General features: G+C 56.6%; 1 protein-coding gene across 1 annotated transcript in view; it reads right to left on the minus strand.

Annotated features, from left to right (window-relative positions):
* LOC132389183 (DC-STAMP domain-containing protein 2-like) overlaps positions 1-22866 on the minus strand; it is a gene marked incomplete at both ends in the record, with an annotated part of 55340 nt that overhangs the window by 26579 nt on the left and 5895 nt on the right. Inside the window, one exon of the mRNA XM_059961643.1 lies at positions 21124-21225. Within this exon, the coding sequence (XP_059817626.1) occupies positions 21124-21225 (102 nt within the window). The remainder of the gene's footprint in view (positions 1-21123; positions 21226-22866) is intronic.

Below are 22866 nucleotides of genomic sequence, written 5' to 3' on the forward strand. Positions count from 1 at the left end.
CCCAGGAGTGTGTGATGGGACGGTGTGGAGGGAGTTTCACTCTGTGTCTGACCCCGGGGGTGTGTGATGGGACTGTGTAGAGGGAGTTTCACTCTGTGTCTGACCCCGGGAGTGGGTGATGGGAGAGTGTATGGGAGTTTCACTCTGTGTCTGACCCCGGGAGTGTGTGAATGGTCGGTGTGGAGGGAGTGTGTGATGGGACAGTGTAGAGGGAGATTCACTCTGTGTCTGACCCCGGGAGTGTGTGATGGGACAGTGTAGATGGAGTTTCACTCTGTGTCTGACCCCGGGAGTGTGTGATGGGACAGTGTGGAGGGAGTGTGTGAAGGGTCGGTGTGGAGGGAGTGTGTGATGGGACGGTGTGGAGGGAGTGCGTCTGACCCCGGGAGTGTGCGATGGGACAGTGTGGAGGGAGATTCACTCTGTGTCTGACCCCGGGATTGTGTGATGGGACGGTGTGGAGGGAGTGTGTCTGACCCCGGGATTGTGTGATGGGACAGTGTGGAGGGAGTGTGTGAAGGGACGGTGTGGAGGGAGTGTGTGATGGGACGGTGTAGAGGGAGATTCACTCTGTGTCTGACCCCGGGAGTGTGTGATGGGACAGTGTGGAGGGAGTGTGTCTGACCCCGGGGGTGTGTGATGGGACTGTGTAGAGGGAGCTTCTCTCTGTGTCTGACCCCAGGAGTGTGTGATGGGACGGTGTGGATGGTGTTTCACTCTGTGTCTGACCCCGGGGGTGTGTGATGGGAGAGTGTATGGGAGTTTCACTCTGTGTCTGACCCCGGGAGTGTGTGAATGGTCGGTGTGGAGGGAGTTTGTGATGGGACGGTGTAGAGGGAGATTCACTCTGTGTCTGACCCCGGGAGTGTGTGATGGGACAGTGTAGATGGAGTTTCACTCTGTGTCTGACCCCCGGAGTATCTGATGGGATGGTGTGGAGGGAGTTTCACTCTGTGTCTGACCCCGGGAGTGTGTGATGGGACGGTGTGGAGGGAGTTTCACTCTGTGTCTGACCCCGGGAGTGGGTGATGGGACGGTGTGGAGGGAGTTTCACTCTGTGTCTGACCCCGGGAGTGTGTGATGGGACAGTGTGGAGGGAGTTTCACTCTGTGTCTGACCCTTGGAGTGTGTGATGGGACGGTGTAGAGGGAGATTCACTCTGTGTCTAACCCCAGGAGTGTGTGATGGGACGGTGTGGAGGGAGTGCGTGATGGGACGGTGAAGAGGGAGATTCACTCTGTGTCTGACCCCGGGAGAGTGTGATGGGACAGTGTGGAGGGAGTGTGTGAAGGGTCGGTGTGGAGGGAGTGTGTGATGGGACGGTGTGGAGGGAGTGTGTGATGGGACGGTGTAGAGGGAGTGTGTGATGGGACGGTGTAGAGGGAGATTCACTCAGTGTCTGACCCCGGGATTGTGTGATGGGACGGTGTGGAGGGAGTGTGTCTGACCCCGGGAGTGTGTGATGGGACTGCGTAGAGGGAGCTTCTCTCTGTGTCTGACCCCAGGAGTGTGTGATGGGACGGTGTGGAGGGAGTTTCACTCTGTGTCTGACCCCGGGGGTGTGTGATGGGACTGTGTAGAGGGAGTTTCACTCTGTGTCTGACCCCGGGAGTGGGTGATGGGAGAGTGTATGGGAGTTTCACTCTGTGTCTGACCCCGGGAGTGTGTGAATGGTCGGTGTGGAGGGAGTGTGTGATGGGACGGTGTAGAGGGAGATTCACTCTGTGTCTGACCCCGGGAGTGTGTGATGTGACGGTGTAGAGGGAGATTCACTCTGTGTCTGACCCCGGGAGTGTGTGATGGGACAGTGTGGAGGGAGTTTCACTCTGTGTCTGACCCCGGGAGTGTGTGATGGGACAGTGTGGAGGAGCTTCACTCTGTGTCTGACTCCGGGAGTGTGTGATGGGACGGTGTGGAGGGAGTTTCACTCTGTGTCTGACCCTGGGAGTGTGTGATGGGACAGTGTGGAGGGAGTTTCACTCTGTGTCTGACCCCGGGAGTGTGTGATGGGACAGTGTGGAGGAGCTTCACTCTGTGTCTGACCCCGGGAGTGTGTGATGGGACAGTGCGGAGGGAGTTTCACTCTGTGTCTGACCCCGGGAGTCTGTGATGGGACGGTGTGGAGGGAGTTTCACACTGTGTCTGACCTCAGGAGTGTGTGATGGGACGGTGTAGAAGGTGATTCACTCTGTGTCTGACCCCGGGAGTGTGTGATGGGACAGTGCGGAGGGAGTTTCACTCTGTGTCTGACCCCGGGAGTGTGTGATGGGACGGTGTGGAGGGAGTTTCACACTGTGTCTGACCTGAGGAGTGTGTGATGGGACGGTGTAGAGGGAGATTCACTCTGTGTCTGACCCCGGGAGTGTGTGATGGGACAGTGTGGAGGGAGTTTCACTCTGTGTCTGACCCCGGGAGTGTGTGATGGGACAGTGTGGAGGGAGTGTGTCTGACCCCGGGGGTGTGTGATGGGACTGTGTAGAGGGAGCTTCTCTCTGTGTCTGACCCCAGGAGTGTGTGATGGGACGGTGTGGATGGTGTTTCACTCTGTGTCTGACCCCGGGGGTGTGTGATGGGAGAGGGTATGGGAGTTTCACTCTGTGTCTGACCCCGGGAGTGTGTGAATGGTCGGTGTGGAGGGAGTTTGTGATGGGACGGTGTAGAGGGAGATTCACTCTGTGTCTGACCTCAGGAGTGTGTGATGGGACAGCGTAGAGGGAGATTCACTCTGTGTCTGACCCCGGGAGTGTGTGATGGGACAGTGCGGAGGGAGTTTCACTCTGTGTCTGACCCCGGGAGTGTGTGATGGGACGGTGTGGTGTGAGTTTCACACTGTGTCTGACCTCAGGAGTGTGTGATGGGACGGTGTAGAGGGAGATTCACTCTGTGTCTGACCCCTGGAGTGTGTGATGGGACGGTGTGGAGGGAGTTTCACTCTGTGTCTGACCTCAGGAGTGTGTGATGGGACAGCGTAGAGGGAGATTCACTCTGTGTCTGACCCCGGGAGTGTGTGATGGGACAGTGCGGAGGGAGTTTCACTCTGTGTCTGACCCCGGGAGTGTGTGATGGGACGGTGTGGAGTGAGTTTCACACTGTGTCTGACCTCAGGAGTGTGTGATGGGACGGTGTAGAGGGAGATTCACTCTGTGTCTGACCCCGGGAGTGTGTGATGGGACGGTGTAGAGGGAGATTCACTCTGTGTCTGACCCCGGGAGTGTGTGATGGGATAGTGTGGAGGGAGTGTGTCTGACCCCGGGGGTGTGTGATGGGACTGTGTAGAGGGAGCTTCTCTCTGTGTCTGACCCCAGGAGTGTGTGATGGGACGGTGTGGAGGGAGTTTCACTCTGTGTCTGACCCCGGGGGTGTGTGATGGGACTGTGTAGAGGGAGTTTCACTCTGTGTCTGACCCCGGGAGTGGGTGATGGGAGAGTGTATGGGAGTTTCACTCTGTGTCTGACCCCGGGAGTGTGTGAATGATCGGTGTGGAGGGAGTGTGTGATGGGACGGTGTAGAGGGAGATTCACTCTGTGTCTGACCCCGGGAGTGTGTGATGGGACGGTGTAGAGTGAGTTTCACTCTGTGTCTGACCCCGGGAGTGTGTGATGGGACAGTGTGGAGGGAGTTTCACTCTGTGTCTGACCCCGGGAGTGTGTGATGGGACAGTGTGGAGGAGCTTCACTCTGTGTCTGACTCCGCGAGTGTGTGATGGGACGGTGTGGAGGGAGTTTCACTCTGTGTCTGACCCTGGGAGTGTGTGATGGGACAGTGTGGAGGGAGTTTCACTCTGTGTCTGACCCCGGGAGTGTGTGATGGGACAGTGTGGAGGAGCTTCACTCTGTGTCTGACCCCGGGAGTCTGTGATGGGACGGTGCGGAGGGAGTTTCACACTGTATCTGACCTCAGGAGTGTGTGATGGGACGGTGTAGAAGGTGATTCACTCTGTGTCTGACCCCGGGAGTGTGTGATGGGACAGTGCGGAGGGAATTTCACTCTGTGTCTGACCCCGGGAGTGTGTGATGGGACGGTGTGGAGGGAGTTTCACACTGTGTCTGACCTCAGGAGTGTGTGATGGGACGGTGTAGAGGGAGATTCACTCTGTGTCTGACCCCGGGAGTGTGTGATGGGACAGTGTGGAGGGAGTTTCACTCTGTGTCTGACCCCGGGAGTGTGTGATGGGACAGTGTGGAGGGAGTGTGTCTGACCCCGGGGGTGTGTGATGGGACTGTGTAGAGGGAGCTTCTCTCTGTGTCTGACCCCAGGAGTGTGTGATGGGACGGTGTGGATGGTGTTTCACTCTGTGTCTGACCCCGGGGGTGTGTGATGGGAGAGGGTATGGGAGTTTCACTCTGTGTCTGACCCCGGGAGTGTGTGAATGGTCGGTGTGGAGGGAGTTTGTGATGGGACGGTGTAGAGGGAGATTCACTCTGTGTCTGACCTCAGGAGTGTGTGATGGGACAGCGTAGAGGGAGATTCACTCTGTGTCTGACCCCGGGAGTGTGTGATGGGACAGTGCGGAGGGAGTTTCACTCTGTGTCTGACCCCGGGAGTGTGTGATGGGACGGTGTGGAGTGAGTTTCACACTGTGTCTGACCTCAGGAGTGTGTGATGGGACGGTGTAGAGGGAGATTCACTCTGTGTCTGACCCGTGGAGTGTGTGATGGGACGGTGTGGAGGGAGTTTCACTCTGTGTCTGACCTCAGGAGTGTGTGATGGGACAGCGTAGAGGGAGATTCACTCTGTGTCTGACCCCGGGAGTGTGTGATGGGACAGTGCGGAGGGAGTTTCACTCTGTGTCTGACCCCGGGAGTGTGTGATGGGACGGTGTGGAGTGAGTTTCACACTGTGTCTGACCTCAGGAGTGTGTGATGGGACGGTGTAGAGGGAGATTCACTCTGTGTCTGACCCCGGGAGTGTGTGATGGGACTGTGTGGAGGGAGTTTCACTCTGTGTCTGACCCCGGGAGTGTGTGATGGGACAGTGTGGAGGGAGTTTCACTCTGTGTCTGACCCCGGGCGTGTGTGATGGGACGGTGTGGAGGGAGTTTCACTCTGTGTCTGACCCCGGGAGTGGGTGATGGGACGGTGTGGAGGGAGTTTCACTCTGTGTCTGACCCCGGGAGTGTGTGATGGGACAGTGTGGAGGGAGTTTCACTCTGTGTCTGACCCTTGGAGTGTGTGATGGGACGGTGTAGAGGGAGATTTACTCTGTGTCTAACCCCAGGAGTGTGTGATGGGACGGTGTGGAGGGAGTGCGTGATGGGACGGTGTAGAGGGAGATTCACTCTGTGTCTGACCCCGGGAGAGTTTGATGGGACAGTGTGGAGGGAGTGTGTGAAGGGTCGGTGTGGAGGGAGTGTGTGATGGGACGGTGTGGAGGGAGTGTGTGATGGGACGGTGTAGAGGGAGTGTGTGATGGGACGGTGTAGAGGGAGATTCACTCAGTGTCTGACCCCGGGATTGTGTGATGGGACGGTGTGGAGGGAGTGTGTCTGACCCCGGGAGTGTGTGATGGGACTGCGTAGAGGGAGCTTCTCTCTGTGTCTGACCCCAGGAGTGTGTGATGGGACGGTGTGGAGGGAGTTTCACTCTGTGTCTGACCCCGGGGGTGTGTGATGGGACTGTGTAGAGGGAGTTTCACTCTGTGTCTGACCCCGGGAGTGGGTGATGGGAGAGTGTATGGGAGTTTCACTCTGTGTCTGACCCCGGGAGTGTGTGAATGGTCGGTGTGGAGGGAGTGTGTGATGGGACGGTGTAGAGGGAGATTCACTCTGTGTCTGACCCCGGGAGTGTGTGATGTGACGGTGTAGAGGGAGATTCACTCTGTGTCTGACCCCGGGAGTGTGTGATGGGACAGTGTGGAGGGAGTTTCACTCTGTGTCTGACCCCGGGAGTGTGTGATGGGACAGTGTGGAGGAGCTTCACTCTGTGTCTGACTCCGGGAGTGTGTGATGGGACGGTGTGGAGGGAGTTTCACTCTGTGTCTGACCCTGGGAGTGTGTGATGGGACAGTGTGGAGGGAGTTTCACTCTGTGTCTGACCCCGGGAGTGTGTGATGGGACAGTGTGGAGGAGCTTCACTCTGTGTCTGACCCCGGGAGTGTGTGATGGGACAGTGCGGAGGGAGTTTCACTCTGTGTCTGACCCCGGGAGTCTGTGATGGGACGGTGTGGAGGGAGTTTCACACTGTGTCTGACCTCAGGAGTGTGTGATGGGACGGTGTAGAAGGTGATTCACTCTGTGTCTGACCCCGGGAGTGTGTGATGGGACAGTGCGGAGGGAGTTTCACTCTGTGTCTGACCCCGGGAGTGTGTGATGGGACGGTGTGGAGGGAGTTTCACACTGTGTCTGACCTGAGGAGTGTGTGATGGGACGGTGTAGAGGGAGATTCACTCTGTGTCTGACCCCGGGCGTGTGTGATGGGACGGTGTGGAGGGAGTTTCACACTGTGTCTGACCTCAGGAGTGTGTGATGGGACGGTGTAGAAGGTGATTCACTCTGTGTCTGACCCCGGGAGTGTGTGATGGGACAGTGCGGAGGGAGTTTCACTCTGTGTCTGACCCCGGGAGTGTGTGATGGGACGGTGTGGAGGGAGTTTCACACTGTGTCTGACCTGAGGAGTGTGTGATGGGACAGTGTGGAGGGAGTTTCACTCTGTGTCTGACCCCGGGCGTGTGTGATGGGACGGTGTGGAGGGAGTTTCACTCTGTGTCTGACCCCGGGAGTGGGTGATGGGACGGTGTGGAGGGAGTTTCACTCTGTGTCTGACCCCGGGAGTGTGTGATGGGACAGTGTGGAGGGAGTTTCACTCTGTGTCTGACCCTTGGAGTGTGTGATGGGACGGTGTAGAGGGAGATTCACTCTGTGTCTAACCCCAGGAGTGTGTGATGGGACGGTGTGGAGGGAGTGCGTGATGGGACGGTGTAGAGGGAGATTCACTCTGTGTCTGACCCCGGGAGAGTTTGATGGGACAGTGTGGAGGGAGTGTGTGAAGGGTCGGTGTGGAGGGAGTGTGTGATGGGACGGTGTGGAGGGAGTGTGTGATGGGACGGTGTAGAGGGAGTGTGTGATGGGACGGTGTAGAGGGAGATTCACTCAGTGTCTGACCCCGGGATTGTGTGATGGGACGGTGTGGAGGGAGTGTGTCTGACCCCGGGAGTGTGTGATGGGACTGCGTAGAGGGAGCTTCTCTCTGTGTCTGACCCCAGGAGTGTGTGATGGGACGGTGTGGAGGGAGTTTCACTCTGTGTCTGACCCCGGGGGTGTGTGATGGGACTGTGTAGAGGGAGTTTCACTCTGTGTCTGACCCCGGGAGTGGGTGATGGGAGAGTGTATGGGAGTTTCACTCTGTGTCTGACCCCGGGAGTGTGTGAATGGTCGGTGTGGAGGGAGTGTGTGATGGGACGGTGTAGAGGGAGATTCACTCTGTGTCTGACCCCGGGAGTGTGTGATGTGACGGTGTAGAGGGAGATTCACTCTGTGTCTGACCCCGGGAGTGTGTGATGGGACAGTGTGGAGGGAGTTTCACTCTGTGTCTGACCCCGGGAGTGTGTGATGGGACAGTGTGGAGGAGCTTCACTCTGTGTCTGACTCCGGGAGTGTGTGATGGGACGGTGTGGAGGGAGTTTCACTCTGTGTCTGACCCTGGGAGTGTGTGATGGGACAGTGTGGAGGGAGTTTCACTCTGTGTCTGACCCCGGGAGTGTGTGATGGGACAGTGTGGAGGAGCTTCACTCTGTGTCTGACCCCGGGAGTGTGTGATGGGACAGTGCGGAGGGAGTTTCACTCTGTGTCTGACCCCGGGAGTCTGTGATGGGACGGTGTGGAGGGAGTTTCACACTGTGTCTGACCTCAGGAGTGTGTGATGGGACGGTGTAGAAGGTGATTCACTCTGTGTCTGACCCCGGGAGTGTGTGATGGGACAGTGCGGAGGGAGTTTCACTCTGTGTCTGACCCCGGGAGTGTGTGATGGGACGGTGTGGAGGGAGTTTCACACTGTGTCTGACCTGAGGAGTGTGTGATGGGACGGTGTAGAGGGAGATTCACTCTGTGTCTGACCCCGGGAGTGTGTGATGGGACAGTGTGGAGGGAGTTTCACTCTGTGTCTGACCCCGGGAGTGTGTGATGGGACAGTGTGGAGGGAGTGTGTCTGACCCCGGGGGTGTGTGATGGGACTGTGTAGAGGGAGCTTCTCTCTGTGTCTGACCCCAGGAGTGTGTGATGGGACGGTGTGGATGGTGTTTCACTCTGTGTCTGACCCCGGGGGTGTGTGATGGGAGAGGGTATGGGAGTTTCACTCTGTGTCTGACCCCGGGAGTGTGTGAATGGTCGGTGTGGAGGGAGTTTGTGATGGGACGGTGTAGAGGGAGATTCACTCTGTGTCTGACCTCAGGAGTGTGTGATGGGACAGCGTAGAGGGAGATTCACTCTGTGTCTGACCCCGGGAGTGTGTGATGGGACAGTGCGGAGGGAGTTTCACTCTGTGTCTGACCCCGGGAGTGTGTGATGGGACGGTGTGGTGTGAGTTTCACACTGTGTCTGACCTCAGGAGTGTGTGATGGGACGGTGTAGAGGGAGATTCACTCTGTGTCTGACCCCTGGAGTGTGTGATGGGACGGTGTGGAGGGAGTTTCACTCTGTGTCTGACCTCAGGAGTGTGTGATGGGACAGCGTAGAGGGAGATTCACTCTGTGTCTGACCCCGGGAGTGTGTGATGGGACAGTGCGGAGGGAGTTTCACTCTGTGTCTGACCCCGGGAGTGTGTGATGGGACGGTGTGGAGTGAGTTTCACACTGTGTCTGACCTCAGGAGTGTGTGATGGGACGGTGTAGAGGGAGATTCACTCTGTGTCTGACCCCGGGAGTGTGTGATGGGACGGTGTAGAGGGAGATTCACTCTGTGTCTGACCCCGGGAGTGTGTGATGGGATAGTGTGGAGGGAGTGTGTCTGACCCCGGGGGTGTGTGATGGGACTGTGTAGAGGGAGCTTCTCTCTGTGTCTGACCCCAGGAGTGTGTGATGGGACGGTGTGGAGGGAGTTTCACTCTGTGTCTGACCCCGGGGGTGTGTGATGGGACTGTGTAGAGGGAGTTTCACTCTGTGTCTGACCCCGGGAGTGGGTGATGGGAGAGTGTATGGGAGTTTCACTCTGTGTCTGACCCCGGGAGTGTGTGAATGGTCGGTGTGGAGGGAGTGTGTGATGGGACGGTGTAGAGGGAGATTCACTCTGTGTCTGACCCCGGGAGTGTGTGATGGGACGGTGTAGAGGGAGATTCACTCTGTGTCTGACCCCGGGAGTGTGTGATGGGACAGTGTGGAGGGAGTTTCACTCTGTGTCTGACCCCGGGAGTGTGTGATGGGACAGTGTGGAGGAGCTTCACTCTGTGTCTGACCCCGGGAGTCTGTGATGGGACGGTGCGGAGGGAGTTTCACACTGTGTCTGACCTCAGGAGTGTGTGATGGGACGGTGTAGAAGGTGATTCACTCTGTGTCTGACCCCGGGAGTGTGTGATGGGACAGTGCGGAGGGAATTTCACTCTGTGTCTGACCCCGGGAGTGTGTGATGGGACGGTGTGGAGGGAGTTTCACACTGTGTCTGACCTCAGGAGTGTGTGATGGGACGGTGTAGAGGGAGATTCACTCTGTGTCTGACCCCGGGAGTGTGTGATGGGACAGTGTGGAGGGAGTTTCACTCTGTGTCTGACCCCGGGAGTGTGTGATGGGACAGTGTGGAGGGAGTGTGTCTGACCCCGGGGGTGTGTGATGGGACTGTGTAGAGGGAGCTTCTCTCTGTGTCTGACCCCAGGAGTGTGTGATGGGACGGTGTGGATGGTGTTTCACTCTGTGTCTGACCCCGGGGGTGTGTGATGGGAGAGGGTATGGGAGTTTCACTCTGTGTCTGACCCCGGGAGTGTGTGAATGGTCGGTGTGGAGGGAGTTTGTGATGGGACGGTGTAGAGGGAGATTCACTCTGTGTCTGACCTCAGGAGTGTGTGATGGGACAGCGTAGAGGGAGATTCACTCTGTGTCTGACCCCGGGAGTGTGTGATGGGACAGTGCGGAGGGAGTTTCACTCTGTGTCTGACCCCGGGAGTGTGTGATGGGACGGTGTGGAGTGAGTTTCACACTGTGTCTGACCTCAGGAGTGTGTGATGGGACGGTGTAGAGGGAGATTCACTCTGTGTCTGACCCCTGGAGTGTGTGATGGGACGGTGTGGAGGGAGTTTCACTCTGTGTCTGACCTCAGGAGTGTGTGATGGGACAGCGTAGAGGGAGATTCACTCTGTGTCTGACCCCGGGAGTGTGTGATGGGACAGTGCGGAGGGAGTTTCACTCTGTGTCTGACCCCGGGAGTGTGTGATGGGACGGTGTGGAGTGAGTTTCACACTGTGTCTGACCTCAGGAGTGTGTGATGGGACGGTGTAGAGGGAGATTCACTCTGTGTCTGACCCCGGGAGTGTGTGATGGGACTGTGTGGAGGGAGTTTCACTCTGTGTCTGACCCCGGGAGTGTGTGATGGGACAGTGTGGAGGGAGTTTCACTCTGTGTCTGACCCCGGGCGTGTGTGATGGGACGGTGTGGAGGGAGTTTCACTCTGTGTCTGACCTCAGGAGTGTGTGATGGGACGGTGTAGAGGGAGATTCACTCTGTGTCTGACCCCGGGAGTGTGTGATGGGACAGTGTAGATGGAGTTTCACTCTGACCCCCGGAGTATGTGATGGGATGGTGTGGAGGGAGTTTCACTGTGTGTCTGACCCCGGGAGTGTGTGATGGGACGGTGTAGAGGGAGATTCACTCTGTGTCTAACCCCAGGAGTGTGTGATGGGACGGTGTGGAGGGAGTGTGTGATGGGACGGTGTAGAGGGAGATTCACTCTGTGTCTGACCCCGGGAGTGTGTGATGGGACAGTGTGGAGGGAGTGTGTGAAGGGACGGTGTGGAGGGAGTGTGTGATGGGACGGTGTGGAGGGAGTGCGTCTGACCCCGGGAGTGTGCGATGGGACAGTGTGGAGGGAGTTTCACTCTGTGTCTGACCCCGGGAGTGTGTGATGGGACGGTGTAGAGGGAGATTCACTCAGTGTCTGACCCCGGGATTGTGTGATGGGACGGTGTGGAGGGAGTGTGTCTGACCCCGGGATTGTGTGATGGGACAGTGTGGAGGGAGTGTGTGAAGGGACGGTGTGGAGGGAGTGTGTGATGGGACGGTGTAGAGGGAGATTCACTCTGTGTCTGACCCCGGGAGTGTGTGATGGGACAGTGTGGAGGGAGTGTGTCTGACCCCGGGGGTGTGTGATGGGACTGTGTAGAGGGAGCTTCTCTCTGTGTCTGACCCCAGGAGTGTGTGATGGGACGGTGTGGATGGTGTTTCACTCTGTGTCTGACCCCGGGGGTGTGTGATGGGAGAGTGTATGGGAGTTTCACTCTGTGTCTGACCCCGGGAGTGTGTGAATGGTCGGTGTGGAGGGAGTTTGTGATGGGACGGTGTAGAGGGAGATTCACTCTGTGTCTGACCCCAGGAGTGTGTGATGGGACGGTGTAGAGGGAGATTCACTCTGTGTCTGACCCCGGGAGTGTGTGATGGGACAGTGTAGATGGAGTTTCACTCTGTGTCTGACCCCCGGAGTATGTGATGGGATGGTGTGGAGGGAGTTTCACTCTGTGTCTGACCCCGGGAGTGTGTGATGGGACGGTGTGGAGGGAGTTTCACTCTGTGTCTGACCCCGGGAGTGTGTGAAGGGACGGTGTGGAGGGAGTGTGTGATGGGACGGTGTAGAGGGAGATTTACTCTGTGTCTGACCCCGGGAGTGTGTGATGGGATAGTGTGGAGGGAGTGTGTCTGACCCCGGGGGTGTGTGATGGGACTGTGTAGAGGGAGCTTCTCTCTGTGTCTGACCCCAGGAGTGTGTGATGGGACGGTGTGGAGGGAGTTTCACTCTGTGTCTGACCCCGGGGGTGTGTGATGGGACTGTGTAGAGGGAGTTTCACTCTGTGTCTGACCCCGGGAGTGGGTGATGGGAGAGTTTATGGGAGTTTCACTCTGTGTCTGACCCCGGGAGTGTGTGAATGGTCGGTGTGGAGGGAGTGTGTGATGGGACGGTGTGGAGGGAGTTTCACTCTGTGTCTGACCCCGGGAGTGTGTGATGGGACGGTGTAGAGGGAGATTCACTCTGTGTCTGACCCCGGGAGTGTGTGATGGGGACAGTGTGGAGGGAGTTTCACTCTGTGTCTGACCCCGGGAGTGTGTGATGGGACAGTGTGGAGGAGCTTCACTCTGTGTCTGACTCCGGGAGTGTGTGATGGACGGTGTGGAGGGAGTTTCACTCTGTGTCTGACCCTGGGAGTGTGTGATGGGACAGTGTGGAGGGAGTTTCACTCTGTGTCTGACCCCGGAGTGTGTGATGGGACAGTGTAGAGGGTGATTCACTCTGTGTCTGACCCCGGGAGTGTGTGATGGGACAGTGCGGAGTGAGTTTCACTCTGTGTCTGACCCCGGGAGTGTGTGATGGGACGGTGTGGAGGGAGTTTCACACTGTGTCTGACCTCAGGAGTGTGTGATGGGACGGTTGTAGAGGGAGATTCACTCTGTGTCTGACCCCGGGAGTGTGTGATGGGACAGTGTGGAGGGAGTTTCACTCTGTGTCTGACCCCGGGAGTGTGTGATGGGACAGTGTGGAGGGAGTGTGTCTGACCCCGGGGGTGTGTGATGGGACTGTGTAGAGGGAGCTTCTCTCTGTGTCTGACCCCAGGAGTGTGTGATGGGATGGTGTGGATGGTGTTTCACTCTGTGTCTGACCCCGGGGGTGTGTGATGGGAGAGTGTATGGGAGTTTCACTCTGTGTCTGACCCCGGGAGTGTGTGAATGGTCGGTGTGGAGGGAGTTTGTGATGGGACGGTGTAGAGGGAGATTCACTCTGTGTCTGACCCCAGGAGTGTGTGATGGACGGTGTAGAGGGAGATTCACTCTGTGTCTGACCCCGGGAGTGTGTGATGGGGCAGTGTAGATGGAGTTTCACTCTGTGTCTGACCCCCGGAGTATGTGATGGGATGGTGTGGAGGGAGTTTCACTCTGTGTCTGACCCCGGAGTGTGTGATGGGACGGTGTGGAGGGAGTTTCACTCTGTGTCTGACCCCGGGAGTGGGTGATGGGACGGTGTGGAGGGAGTTTCACTCTGTGTCTGACCCTGGGAGTGTGTGATGGGACAGTGTGGGAGGGAGTTTCACTCTGTGTCTGACCCTTGGAGTGTGTGATGGGACGGTGTAGAGGGAGATTCACTCTGTGTCTAAACCCAGGAGTGTGTGATGGGACGGTGTGGAGGGAGTGCGTGATGGGACGGTGTAGAGGGAGATTCACTCTGTGTCTGACCCCGGGAGAGTGTGATGGGACAGTGTGGAGGGAGTGTGTGAAGGGTCGGTGTGGAGGGAGTGTGTGATGGGACGGTGTGGAGGGAGTGTGTGATGGGACGGTGTAGAGGGAGATTCACTCAGTGTCTGACCCCGGGATTGTGTGATGGGACGGTGTGGAGGGAGTGTGTCTGACCCCGGGAGTGTGTGATGGGACAGTGTGGAGGGAGTTTCACTCTGTGTCTGACCCCGGGAGTGTGTGATGGGACGGTGTGGAGGAGCTTCACTCTGTGTCTGACTCCGGGAGTGTGTGATGGGACGGTGTGGAGGGAGTTTCACTCTGTGTCTGACCCTGGGAGTGTGTGATGGGACAGTGTGGAGGGAGTTTCACTCTGTGTCTGACCCCGGGAGTGTGTGATGGGACAGTGTGGAGGAGCTTCACTCTGTGTCTGACCCCGGGAGTGTGTGATGGGACAGTGCGGAGGGAGTTTCACTCTGTGTTTGACCCCGGAGTCTGTGATGGGACGGTGTGGAGGGAGTTTCACACTGTGTCTGACCTCAGGAGTGTGTGATGGGACGGTGTAGAGGGTGATTCAGTCTGTGTCTGACCCCGGGAGTGTGTGATGGGACAGTGCGGAGGGAGTTTCACTCTGTGTCTGACCCCGGGAGTGTGTGATGGGACGGTGTGGAGGGAGTTTCACACTGTGTCTGACCTCAGGAGTGTGTGATGGGACGGTGTAGAGGGAGATTCACTCTGTGTCTGACCCCGGGAGTGTGTGATGGGACAGTGTGGAGGGAGTTTCACTCTGTGTCTGACCCCGGGAGTGTGTGATGGGACAGTGTGGAGGGAGTTTCACTCTGTGTCTGACCCCGGACGTGTGTGATGGGACGGTGTAGAGGGAGATTCACTCTGTGTCTGACCCCGGGAGTGTGTGATGGGATAGTGTGGAGGGAGTGTGTCTGACCCCGGGGGTGTGTGATGGGACTGTGTAGAGGGAGCTTCTCTCTGTGTCTGACCCCAGGAGTGTGTGATGGGACGGTGTGGAGGGAGTTTCACTCTGTGTCTGACCCCGGGGGTGTGTGATGGGACTGTGTAGAGGGAGTTTCACTCTGTGTCTGACCCCGGGAGTGGGTGATGGGAGAGTGTATGGGAGTTTCACTCTGTGTCTGACCCCGGGAGTGTGTGAATGGTCGGTGTGGAGGGAGTGTGTGATGGGACGGTGTAGAGGGAGATTCACTCTGTGTCTGACCCCGGGAGTGTGTGATGGGACGGTGTAGAGGGAGATTCACTCTGTGTCTGACCCCGGGAGTGTGTGATGGGACAGTGTGGAGGGAGTTTCACTCTGTGTCTGACCCCGGGAGTGTGTGATGGGACAGTGTGGAGGAGCTTCACTCTGTGTCTGACCCCGGGAGTCTGTGATGGGACGGTGCGGAGGGAGTTTCACACTGTGTCTGACCTCAGGAGTGTGTGATGGGACGGTGTAGAAGGTGATTCACTCTGTGTCTGACCCCGGGAGTGTGTGATGGGACAGTGCGGAGGGAATTTCACTCTGTGTCTGACCCCGGGAGTGTGTGATGGGACGGTGTGGAGGGAGTTTCACACTGTGTCTGACCTCAGGAGTGTGTGATGGGACGGTGTAGAGGGAGATTCACTCTGTGTCTGACCCCGGGAGTGTGTGATGGGACAGTGTGGAGGGAGTTTCACTCTGTGTCTGACCCCGGGAGTGTGTGATGGGACAGTGTGGAGGGAGTGTGTCTGACCCCGGGGGTGTGTGATGGGACTGTGTAGAGGGAGCTTCTCTCTGTGTCTGACCCCAGGAGTGTGTGATGGGACGGTGTGGATGGTGTTTCACTCTGTGTCTGACCCCGGGGGTGTGTGATGGGAGAGGGTATGGGAGTTTCACTCTGTGTCTGACCCCGGGAGTGTGTGAATGGTCGGTGTGGAGGGAGTTTGTGATGGGACGGTGTAGAGGGAGATTCACTCTGTGTCTGACCTCAGGAGTGTGTGATGGGACAGCGTAGAGGGAGATTCACTCTGTGTCTGACCCCGGGAGTGTGTGATGGGACAGTGCGGAGGGAGTTTCACTCTGTGTCTGACCCCGGGAGTGTGTGATGGGACGGTGTGGAGTGAGTTTCACACTGTGTCTGACCTCAGGAGTGTGTGATGGGACGGTGTAGAGGGAGATTCACTCTGTGTCTGACCCCTGGAGTGTGTGATGGGACGGTGTGGAGGGAGTTTCACTCTGTGTCTGACCTCAGGAGTGTGTGATGGGACAGCGTAGAGGGAGATTCACTCTGTGTCTGACCCCGGGAGTGTGTGATGGGACAGTGCGGAGGGAGTTTCACTCTGTGTCTGACCCCGGGAGTGTGTGATGGGACGGTGTGGAGTGAGTTTCACACTGTGTCTGACCTCAGGAGTGTGTGATGGGACGGTGTAGAGGGAGATTCACTCTGTGTCTGACCCCGGGAGTGTGTGATGGGACTGTGTGGAGGGAGTTTCACTCTGTGTCTGACCCCGGGAGTGTGTGATGGGACAGTGTGGAGGGAGTTTCACTCTGTGTCTGACCCCGGGCGTGTGTGATGGGACGGTGTGGAGGGAGTTTCACTCTGTGTCTGACCTCAGGAGTGTGTGATGGGACGGTGTAGAGGGAGATTCACTCTGTGTCTGACCCCGGGAGTGTGTGATGGGACAGTGTAGATGGAGTTTCACTCTGACCCCCGGAGTATGTGATGGGATGGTGTGGAGGGAGTTTCACTGTGTGTCTGACCCTTGGAGTGTGTGATGGGACGGTGTAGAGGGAGATTCACTCTGTGTCTAACCCCAGGAGTGTGTGATGGGACGGTGTGGAGGGAGTGTGTGATGGGACGGTGTAGAGGGAGATTCACTCTGTGTCTGACCCCGGGAGTGTGTGATGGGACAGTGTGGAGGGAGTGTGTGAAGGGACGGTGTGGAGGGAGTGTGTGATGGGACGGTGTGGAGGGAGTGCGTCTGACCCCGGGAGTGTGCGATGGGACAGTGTGGAGGGAGTTTCACTCTGTGTCTGACCCCGGGAGTGTGTGATGGGACGGTGTAGAGGGAGATTCACTCAGTGTCTGACCCCGGGATTGTGTGATGGGACGGTGTGGAGGGAGTGTGTCTGACCCCGGGATTGTGTGATGGGACAGTGTGGAGGGAGTGTGTGAAGGGACGGTGTGGAGGGAGTGTGTGATGGGACGGTGTAGAGGGAGATTCACTCTGTGTCTGACCCCGGGAGTGTGTGATGGGACAGTGTGGAGGGAGTGTGTCTGACCCCGGGGGTGTGTGATGGGACTGTGTAGAGGGAGCTTCTCTCTGTGTCTGACCCCAGGAGTGTGTGATGGGACGGTGTGGATGGTGTTTCACTCTGTGTCTGACCCCGGGGGTGTGTGATGGGAGAGTGTATGGGAGTTTCACTCTGTGTCTGACCCCGGGAGTGTGTGAATGGTCGGTGTGGAGGGAGTTTGTGATGGGACGGTGTAGAGGGAGATTCACTCTGTGTCTGACCCCAGGAGTGTGTGATGGGACGGTGTAGAGGGAGATTCACTCTGTGTCTGACCCCGGGAGTGTGTGATGGGACAGTGTAGATGGAGTTTCACTCTGTGTCTGACCCCCGGAGTATGTGATGGGATGGTGTGGAGGGAGTTTCACTCTGTGTCTGACCCCGGGAGTGTGTGATGGGACGGTGTGGAGGGAGTTTCACTCTGTGTCTGACCCCGGGAGTGTGTGAAGGGACGGTGTGGAGGGAGTGTGTGATGGGACGGTGTAGAGGGAGATTTACTCTGTGTCTGACCCCGGGAGTGTGTGATGGGATAGTGTGGAGGGAGTGTGTCTGACCCCGGGGGTGTGTGATGGGACTGTGTAGAGGGAGCTTCTCTCTGTGTCTGACCCCAGGAGTGTGTGATGGGACGGTGTGGAGGGAGTTTCACTCTGTGTCTGACCCCGGGGGTGTGTGATGGGACTGTGTAGAGGGAGTTTCACTCTGTGTCTGACCCCGGGAGTGGGTGATGGGAGAGTTTATGGGAGTTTCACTCTGTGTCTGACCCCGGGAGTGTGTGAATGGTCGGTGTGGAGGGAGTGTGTGATGGGACGGTGTGGAGGGAGTTTCACTCTGTGTCTGACCCCGGGAGTGTGTGATGGGACGGTGTAGAGGGAGATTCACTCTGTGTCTGACCCCGGGAGTGTGTGATGGGACAGTGTGGAGGGAGTTTCACTCTGTGTCTGACCCCGGGAGTGTGTGATGGGACAGTGTGGAGGAGCTTCACTCTGTGTCTGACTCCGGGAGTGTGTGATGGGACGGTGTGGAGGGAGTTTCACTCTGTGTCTGACCCTGGGAGTGTGTGATGGGACAGTGTGGAGGGAGTTTCACTCTGTGTCTGACCCCGGGAGTGTGTGATGGGACAGTGTAGAGGGTGATTCACTCTGTGTCTGACCCCGGGAGTGTGTGATGGGACAGTGCGGAGTGAGTTTCACTCTGTGTCTGACCCCGGGAGTGTGTGATGGGACGGTGTGGAGGGAGTTTCACACTGTGTCTGACCTCAGGAGTGTGTGATGGGACGGTGTAGAGGGAGATTCACTCTGTGTCTGACCCCGGGAGTGTGTGATGGGACAGTGTGGAGGGAGTTTCACTCTGTGTCTGACCCCGGGAGTGTGTGATGGGACAGTGTGGAGGGAGTGTGTCTGACCCCGGGGGTGTGTGATGGGACTGTGTAGAGGGAGCTTCTCTCTGTGTCTGACCCCAGGAGTGTGTGATGGGATGGTGTGGATGGTGTTTCACTCTGTGTCTGACCCCGGGGGTGTGTGATGGGAGAGTGTATGGGAGTTTCACTCTGTGTCTGACCCCGGGAGTGTGTGAATGGTCGGTGTGGAGGGAGTTTGTGATGGGACGGTGTAGAGGGAGATTCACTCTGTGTCTGACCCCAGGAGTGTGTGATGGGACGGTGTAGAGGGAGATTCACTCTGTGTCTGACCCCGGGAGTGTGTGATGGGGCAGTGTAGATGGAGTTTCACTCTGTGTCTGACCCCCGGAGTATGTGATGGGATGGTGTGGAGGGAGTTTCACTCTGTGTCTGACCCCGGGAGTGTGTGATGGGACGGTGTGGAGGGAGTTTCACTCTGTGTCTGACCCCGGGAGTGGGTGATGGGACGGTGTGGAGGGAGTTTCACTCTGTGTCTGACCCTGGGAGTGTGTGATGGGACAGTGTGGAGGGAGTTTCACTCTGTGTCTGACCCTTGGAGTGTGTGATGGGACGGTGTAGAGGGAGATTCACTCTGTGTCTAAACCCAGGAGTGTGTGATGGGACGGTGTGGAGGGAGTGCGTGATGGGACGGTGTAGAGGGAGATTCACTCTGTGTCTGACCCCGGGAGAGTGTGATGGGACAGTGTGGAGGGAGTGTGTGAAGGGTCGGTGTGGAGGGAGTGTGTGATGGGACGGTGTGGAGGGAGTGTGTGATGGGACGGTGTAGAGGGAGATTCACTCAGTGTCTGACCCCGGGATTGTGTGATGGGACGGTGTGGAGGGAGTGTGTCTGACCCCGGGAGTGTGTGATGGGACAGTGTGGAGGGAGTTTCACTCTGTGTCTGACCCCGGGAGTGTGTGATGGGACGGTGTGGAGGAGCTTCACTCTGTGTCTGACTCCGGGAGTGTGTGATGGGACGGTGTGGAGGGAGTTTCACTCTGTGTCTGACCCTGGGAGTGTGTGATGGGACAGTGTGGAGGGAGTTTCACTCTGTGTCTGACCCCGGGAGTGTGTGATGGGACAGTGTGGAGGAGCTTCACTCTGTGTCTGACCCCGGGAGTGTGTGATGGGACAGTGCGGAGGGAGTTTCACTCTGTGTTTGACCCCGGGAGTCTGTGATGGGACGGTGTGGAGGGAGTTTCACACTGTGTCTGACCTCAGGAGTGTGTGATGGGACGGTGTAGAGGGTGATTCAGTCTGTGTCTGACCCCGGGAGTGTGTGATGGGACAGTGCGGAGGGAGTTTCACTCTGTGTCTGACCCCGGGAGTGTGTGATGGGACGGTGTGGAGGGAGTTTCACACTGTGTCTGACCTCAGGAGTGTGTGATGGGACGGTGTAGAGGGAGATTCACTCTGTGTCTGACCCCGGGAGTGTGTGATGGGACAGTGTGGAGGGAGTTTCACTCTGTGTCTGACCCCGGGAGTGTGTGATGGGACAGTGTGGAGGGAGTTTCACTCTGTGTCTGACCCCGGACGTGTGTGATGGGACGGTGTGGAGTGAGTTTCACTCTGTGTCTGACCTCAGGAGTGTGTGATGGGACAGTGTGGAGGGAGTTTCACTCTGTGTCTGACCCCGGGAGTGTGTGATGGGACGGTGTGGAGGGAGTTTCACTCTGTGTCTGACCCCGGGCGTGTTTGATGGGACGGTGTGGAGGGAGTTTCACTCTGTGTCTGACCCCGGGAATGTGTGATGGGACAGTGTGGAGGGAGTTTCACTCTGTGTCTGACCCCGGGAGTGTGTGATGGGACAGTGTGGAGGGAGTTTCACTCTGTGTCTGACCCCGGGCGTGTGTGATGGGACAGTGTGGAGGGAGTTTCACTCTGTGTCTGACCCCGGGAGTGTGTGATGGGACTGTGTGGAGGGAGTTTCACTCTGTGTCTGACCCCGGGAGTGTGTGATGGGACAGTGTGGAGGGAGTTTCACTCTGTGTCTGACCCCGGGAGTGTGTGATGGGACAGTGTGGAGGGAGTTTCACTCTGTGTCTGACCCCGGGACTGTGTGATGGGACAGTGTGGAGGGAGTTTCACTCTGTGTCTGACCCCGGGAGTGTGTGATGGGACAGTGTGGAGGAGCTTCACTCTGTGTCTGACCCCGGGAGTGTGTGATGGGACGGTGTAGAGGGAGTTTCACTCTGTGTCTGACCCCAGGAGTGTGTGATGGGACGGTGTGGAGGAGCTTCACTCTGTGTCTGACCCCGGGAGTGTGTGATGGGACAGTGTGGAGGGAGTTTCACTCTGTGTCTGACCCCGGGAGTGTGTGATGGGACAGTGTGGAGGGAGTTTCACTCTGTGTCTGACCCCGGGAGTGTGTGATGTGACTGTGCGGAGGGAGTTTCACTCTGTGTCTGACCCCGGGAGTGTGTGATGGGACAGTGTGGAGGGAGTTTCACTCTGTGTCTGACCCCGGGCGTGTGTGATGGGACAGTGTGGAGGGAGTTTCACTCTGTGTCTGACCCCGGGAGTGTGTGTTGGGACAGTGTAGAGGGAGTTTCACTCTGTGTCTGACCCCGGGAGTGTGTGATGGGACGGTGTGGAGGGAGTTTCACTCTGTGTCTGACCCCGGGAGTGTGTGATGGGACGGTGTGGAGGGAATTTCACTCTGTGTCTGACCCCGGGAGTGTCTGATGGGACAGTGTGGAGGAGCTTCACTCTGTGTCTGACCCCGGGAGTGTGTGATGGGACGGTGTGGAGGGAGTTTCACTCTGTGTCTGACCCCGGGAGTGTGTGATGGGACGGTGTAGAGGGAGTTTCACTCTGTGTCTGACCCCGGGAGTGTGTGATGGGACGGTGTGGAGGGAGTTTCACTCTGTGTCTGACCCCGGGAGTGTGTGATGGGATGGTGTGGAGAGAGTTTCACTCTGTGTCTGACCCCGGGTGTGTGTGATGGGACGGTGTAGAGGGAGATTCACTCTGTGTCTGACCCTGGGAGTGTGTGATGGGACAGTGTGGAGGGAGTTTCACTCTGTGTCTGACCCCGGGAGTGGGTGATGGGACAGTGTGACACAGGGTGTGGGTTCGATCATTCTTCTACCTTACCTATGTGCCTGATTGAGTTCTTCAATGTCCTGAAAAATTTCCGCACTCGGTCTCCAACGCCCTTGGCAGTCCTGGCAATGCTCTTGATCTTGTCCAGAGCAGCTGTAATGGAAGGTGGAGTCAGACACACCACTGACCTGGTGGCGACAACCTGGATGCCTGCTAACTAACCGGTTGGTCCAGAGTTGATTCTCTGCACAGCCCATGTTCTGAGTGTCGAGGAAGGTAGAATAGGCCCTGAGCCAGTCATGGTGCCAATCCAATCTTCCTGCATGGTGTTCATATCCCTCCATTCCTCACCTTTCCACGTGTCTGTCTGACTGACGGAGATTCAGTTCCAGAGTGTTGGTAATTCTGGAGACTGGCACCAAACAACACCTACAGTGCCCCGAAAAGCTACTCACTCCCCTTGGAAGTTGTCAGGTTCTGTTGTTTTACAACATTGAATCACAGTGGATTTAATTTGGCTTTTTTGACACAGTTCTACCAAATAAAGATTCTTCTGTGTCAAAGTGAAAACAAATTTCTACAAATTTATGACAATTATTAAACACAAAGTAATTGTTTGCATAAACACTCACCCCCTTCAAGTCAGTATTTAGTAGACGCACCTTTGGCAGCAATTACAGCCTTGAGTCTGTGAGGACAGGTCTCTATCAGCTTTGCACATCTGGACACTGCAATTTTTCCCCATTCTTCTTTAGAAGTCTGCTCAGGCTCTGTCAGATTGCAAGGGGATCGCGAGTGAACAGCCCTTTTTAAGTCCAGACACAAATTCTCAATTGGATTGAGGTCTGGACTCTGCCTTGGCCACTCCAGGACATTAACTTTATTGTTTTTCAGCTATTCCAGTGTAGCTTTGACTTTATGCTTGAGGTCACTGTCTTGCTGGAAAACAAACCTTCTCCCAGGTTGCAGTTCTCTTGCAGACTGCATCAGGTTTTGCTCCAGGATTTCCTTGTATTTTGCTGCATTCTTTTTACCCTCTACCTTCACAAGCCTTCCAGGGTCAGCTGCAGTGAAGCATCCCCACAGCATGATGCATCCGTACCATCATCTTTCACAGTAGGGATGGTGTGTTTCTGATGATGTGCGGTGTTTGGCTTACACCAAACGTAGTGTTTAGTCTGATGGCCAAAAAGCTCAATTTTGGTTTCATCAGACCATAGAACCTTTTTCCAGCTGACTTCAGAGTCTCCCACACACCTTCTGGCAAACTCCAGCTGAGATTTCATGGGAGTTGTTTTCAGCAGTGGCTTTCTCTTTGCCACTCTCCCATAAAGCTGTGACTGGGGAAGCACCCGGGCAACAGTTGTTGTATGTGCAGTCTCTCCCATCTCAGCCACTGAAGCTTGTAACTCTCCAGAGTTGTCATAGGTCTCTTTGTGGCCTCCCTCACTAGTCCCCTTCTTGCACGATCACTCAGTTTTTGAGGATGGCCTGCTCTAGGCAGATTTACAGCTGTGCCATATTCTTTCCATTTCTTGATGAGTAACTGAACTACACTCCAAGTGACTTGGAAATTTTCTTGTATCCATCTCCGACTTGTGCTTTTCAATAACCTTTTTGTGGACTTGCTTGGCGTGTTCTTTTGTCCTCGTGGTGTAGTTTTTGCCAGGATACTGACTCACCAGCAGTTGGATCTTGCAGACACAGGTGTATTTTTACCACAATCAATTGAAACACCTTGACTGTACACAGTGATCTCCATTTAACTGTTAAAGTGACTTCTAAATTGTTTGG

The sequence above is a fragment of the Hypanus sabinus genome, unplaced genomic scaffold, assembly GCF_030144855.1.
Source record: "Hypanus sabinus isolate sHypSab1 unplaced genomic scaffold, sHypSab1.hap1 scaffold_494, whole genome shotgun sequence".
In the NCBI taxonomy this organism is placed as follows: domain Eukaryota; kingdom Metazoa; phylum Chordata; class Chondrichthyes; order Myliobatiformes; family Dasyatidae; genus Hypanus; species Hypanus sabinus.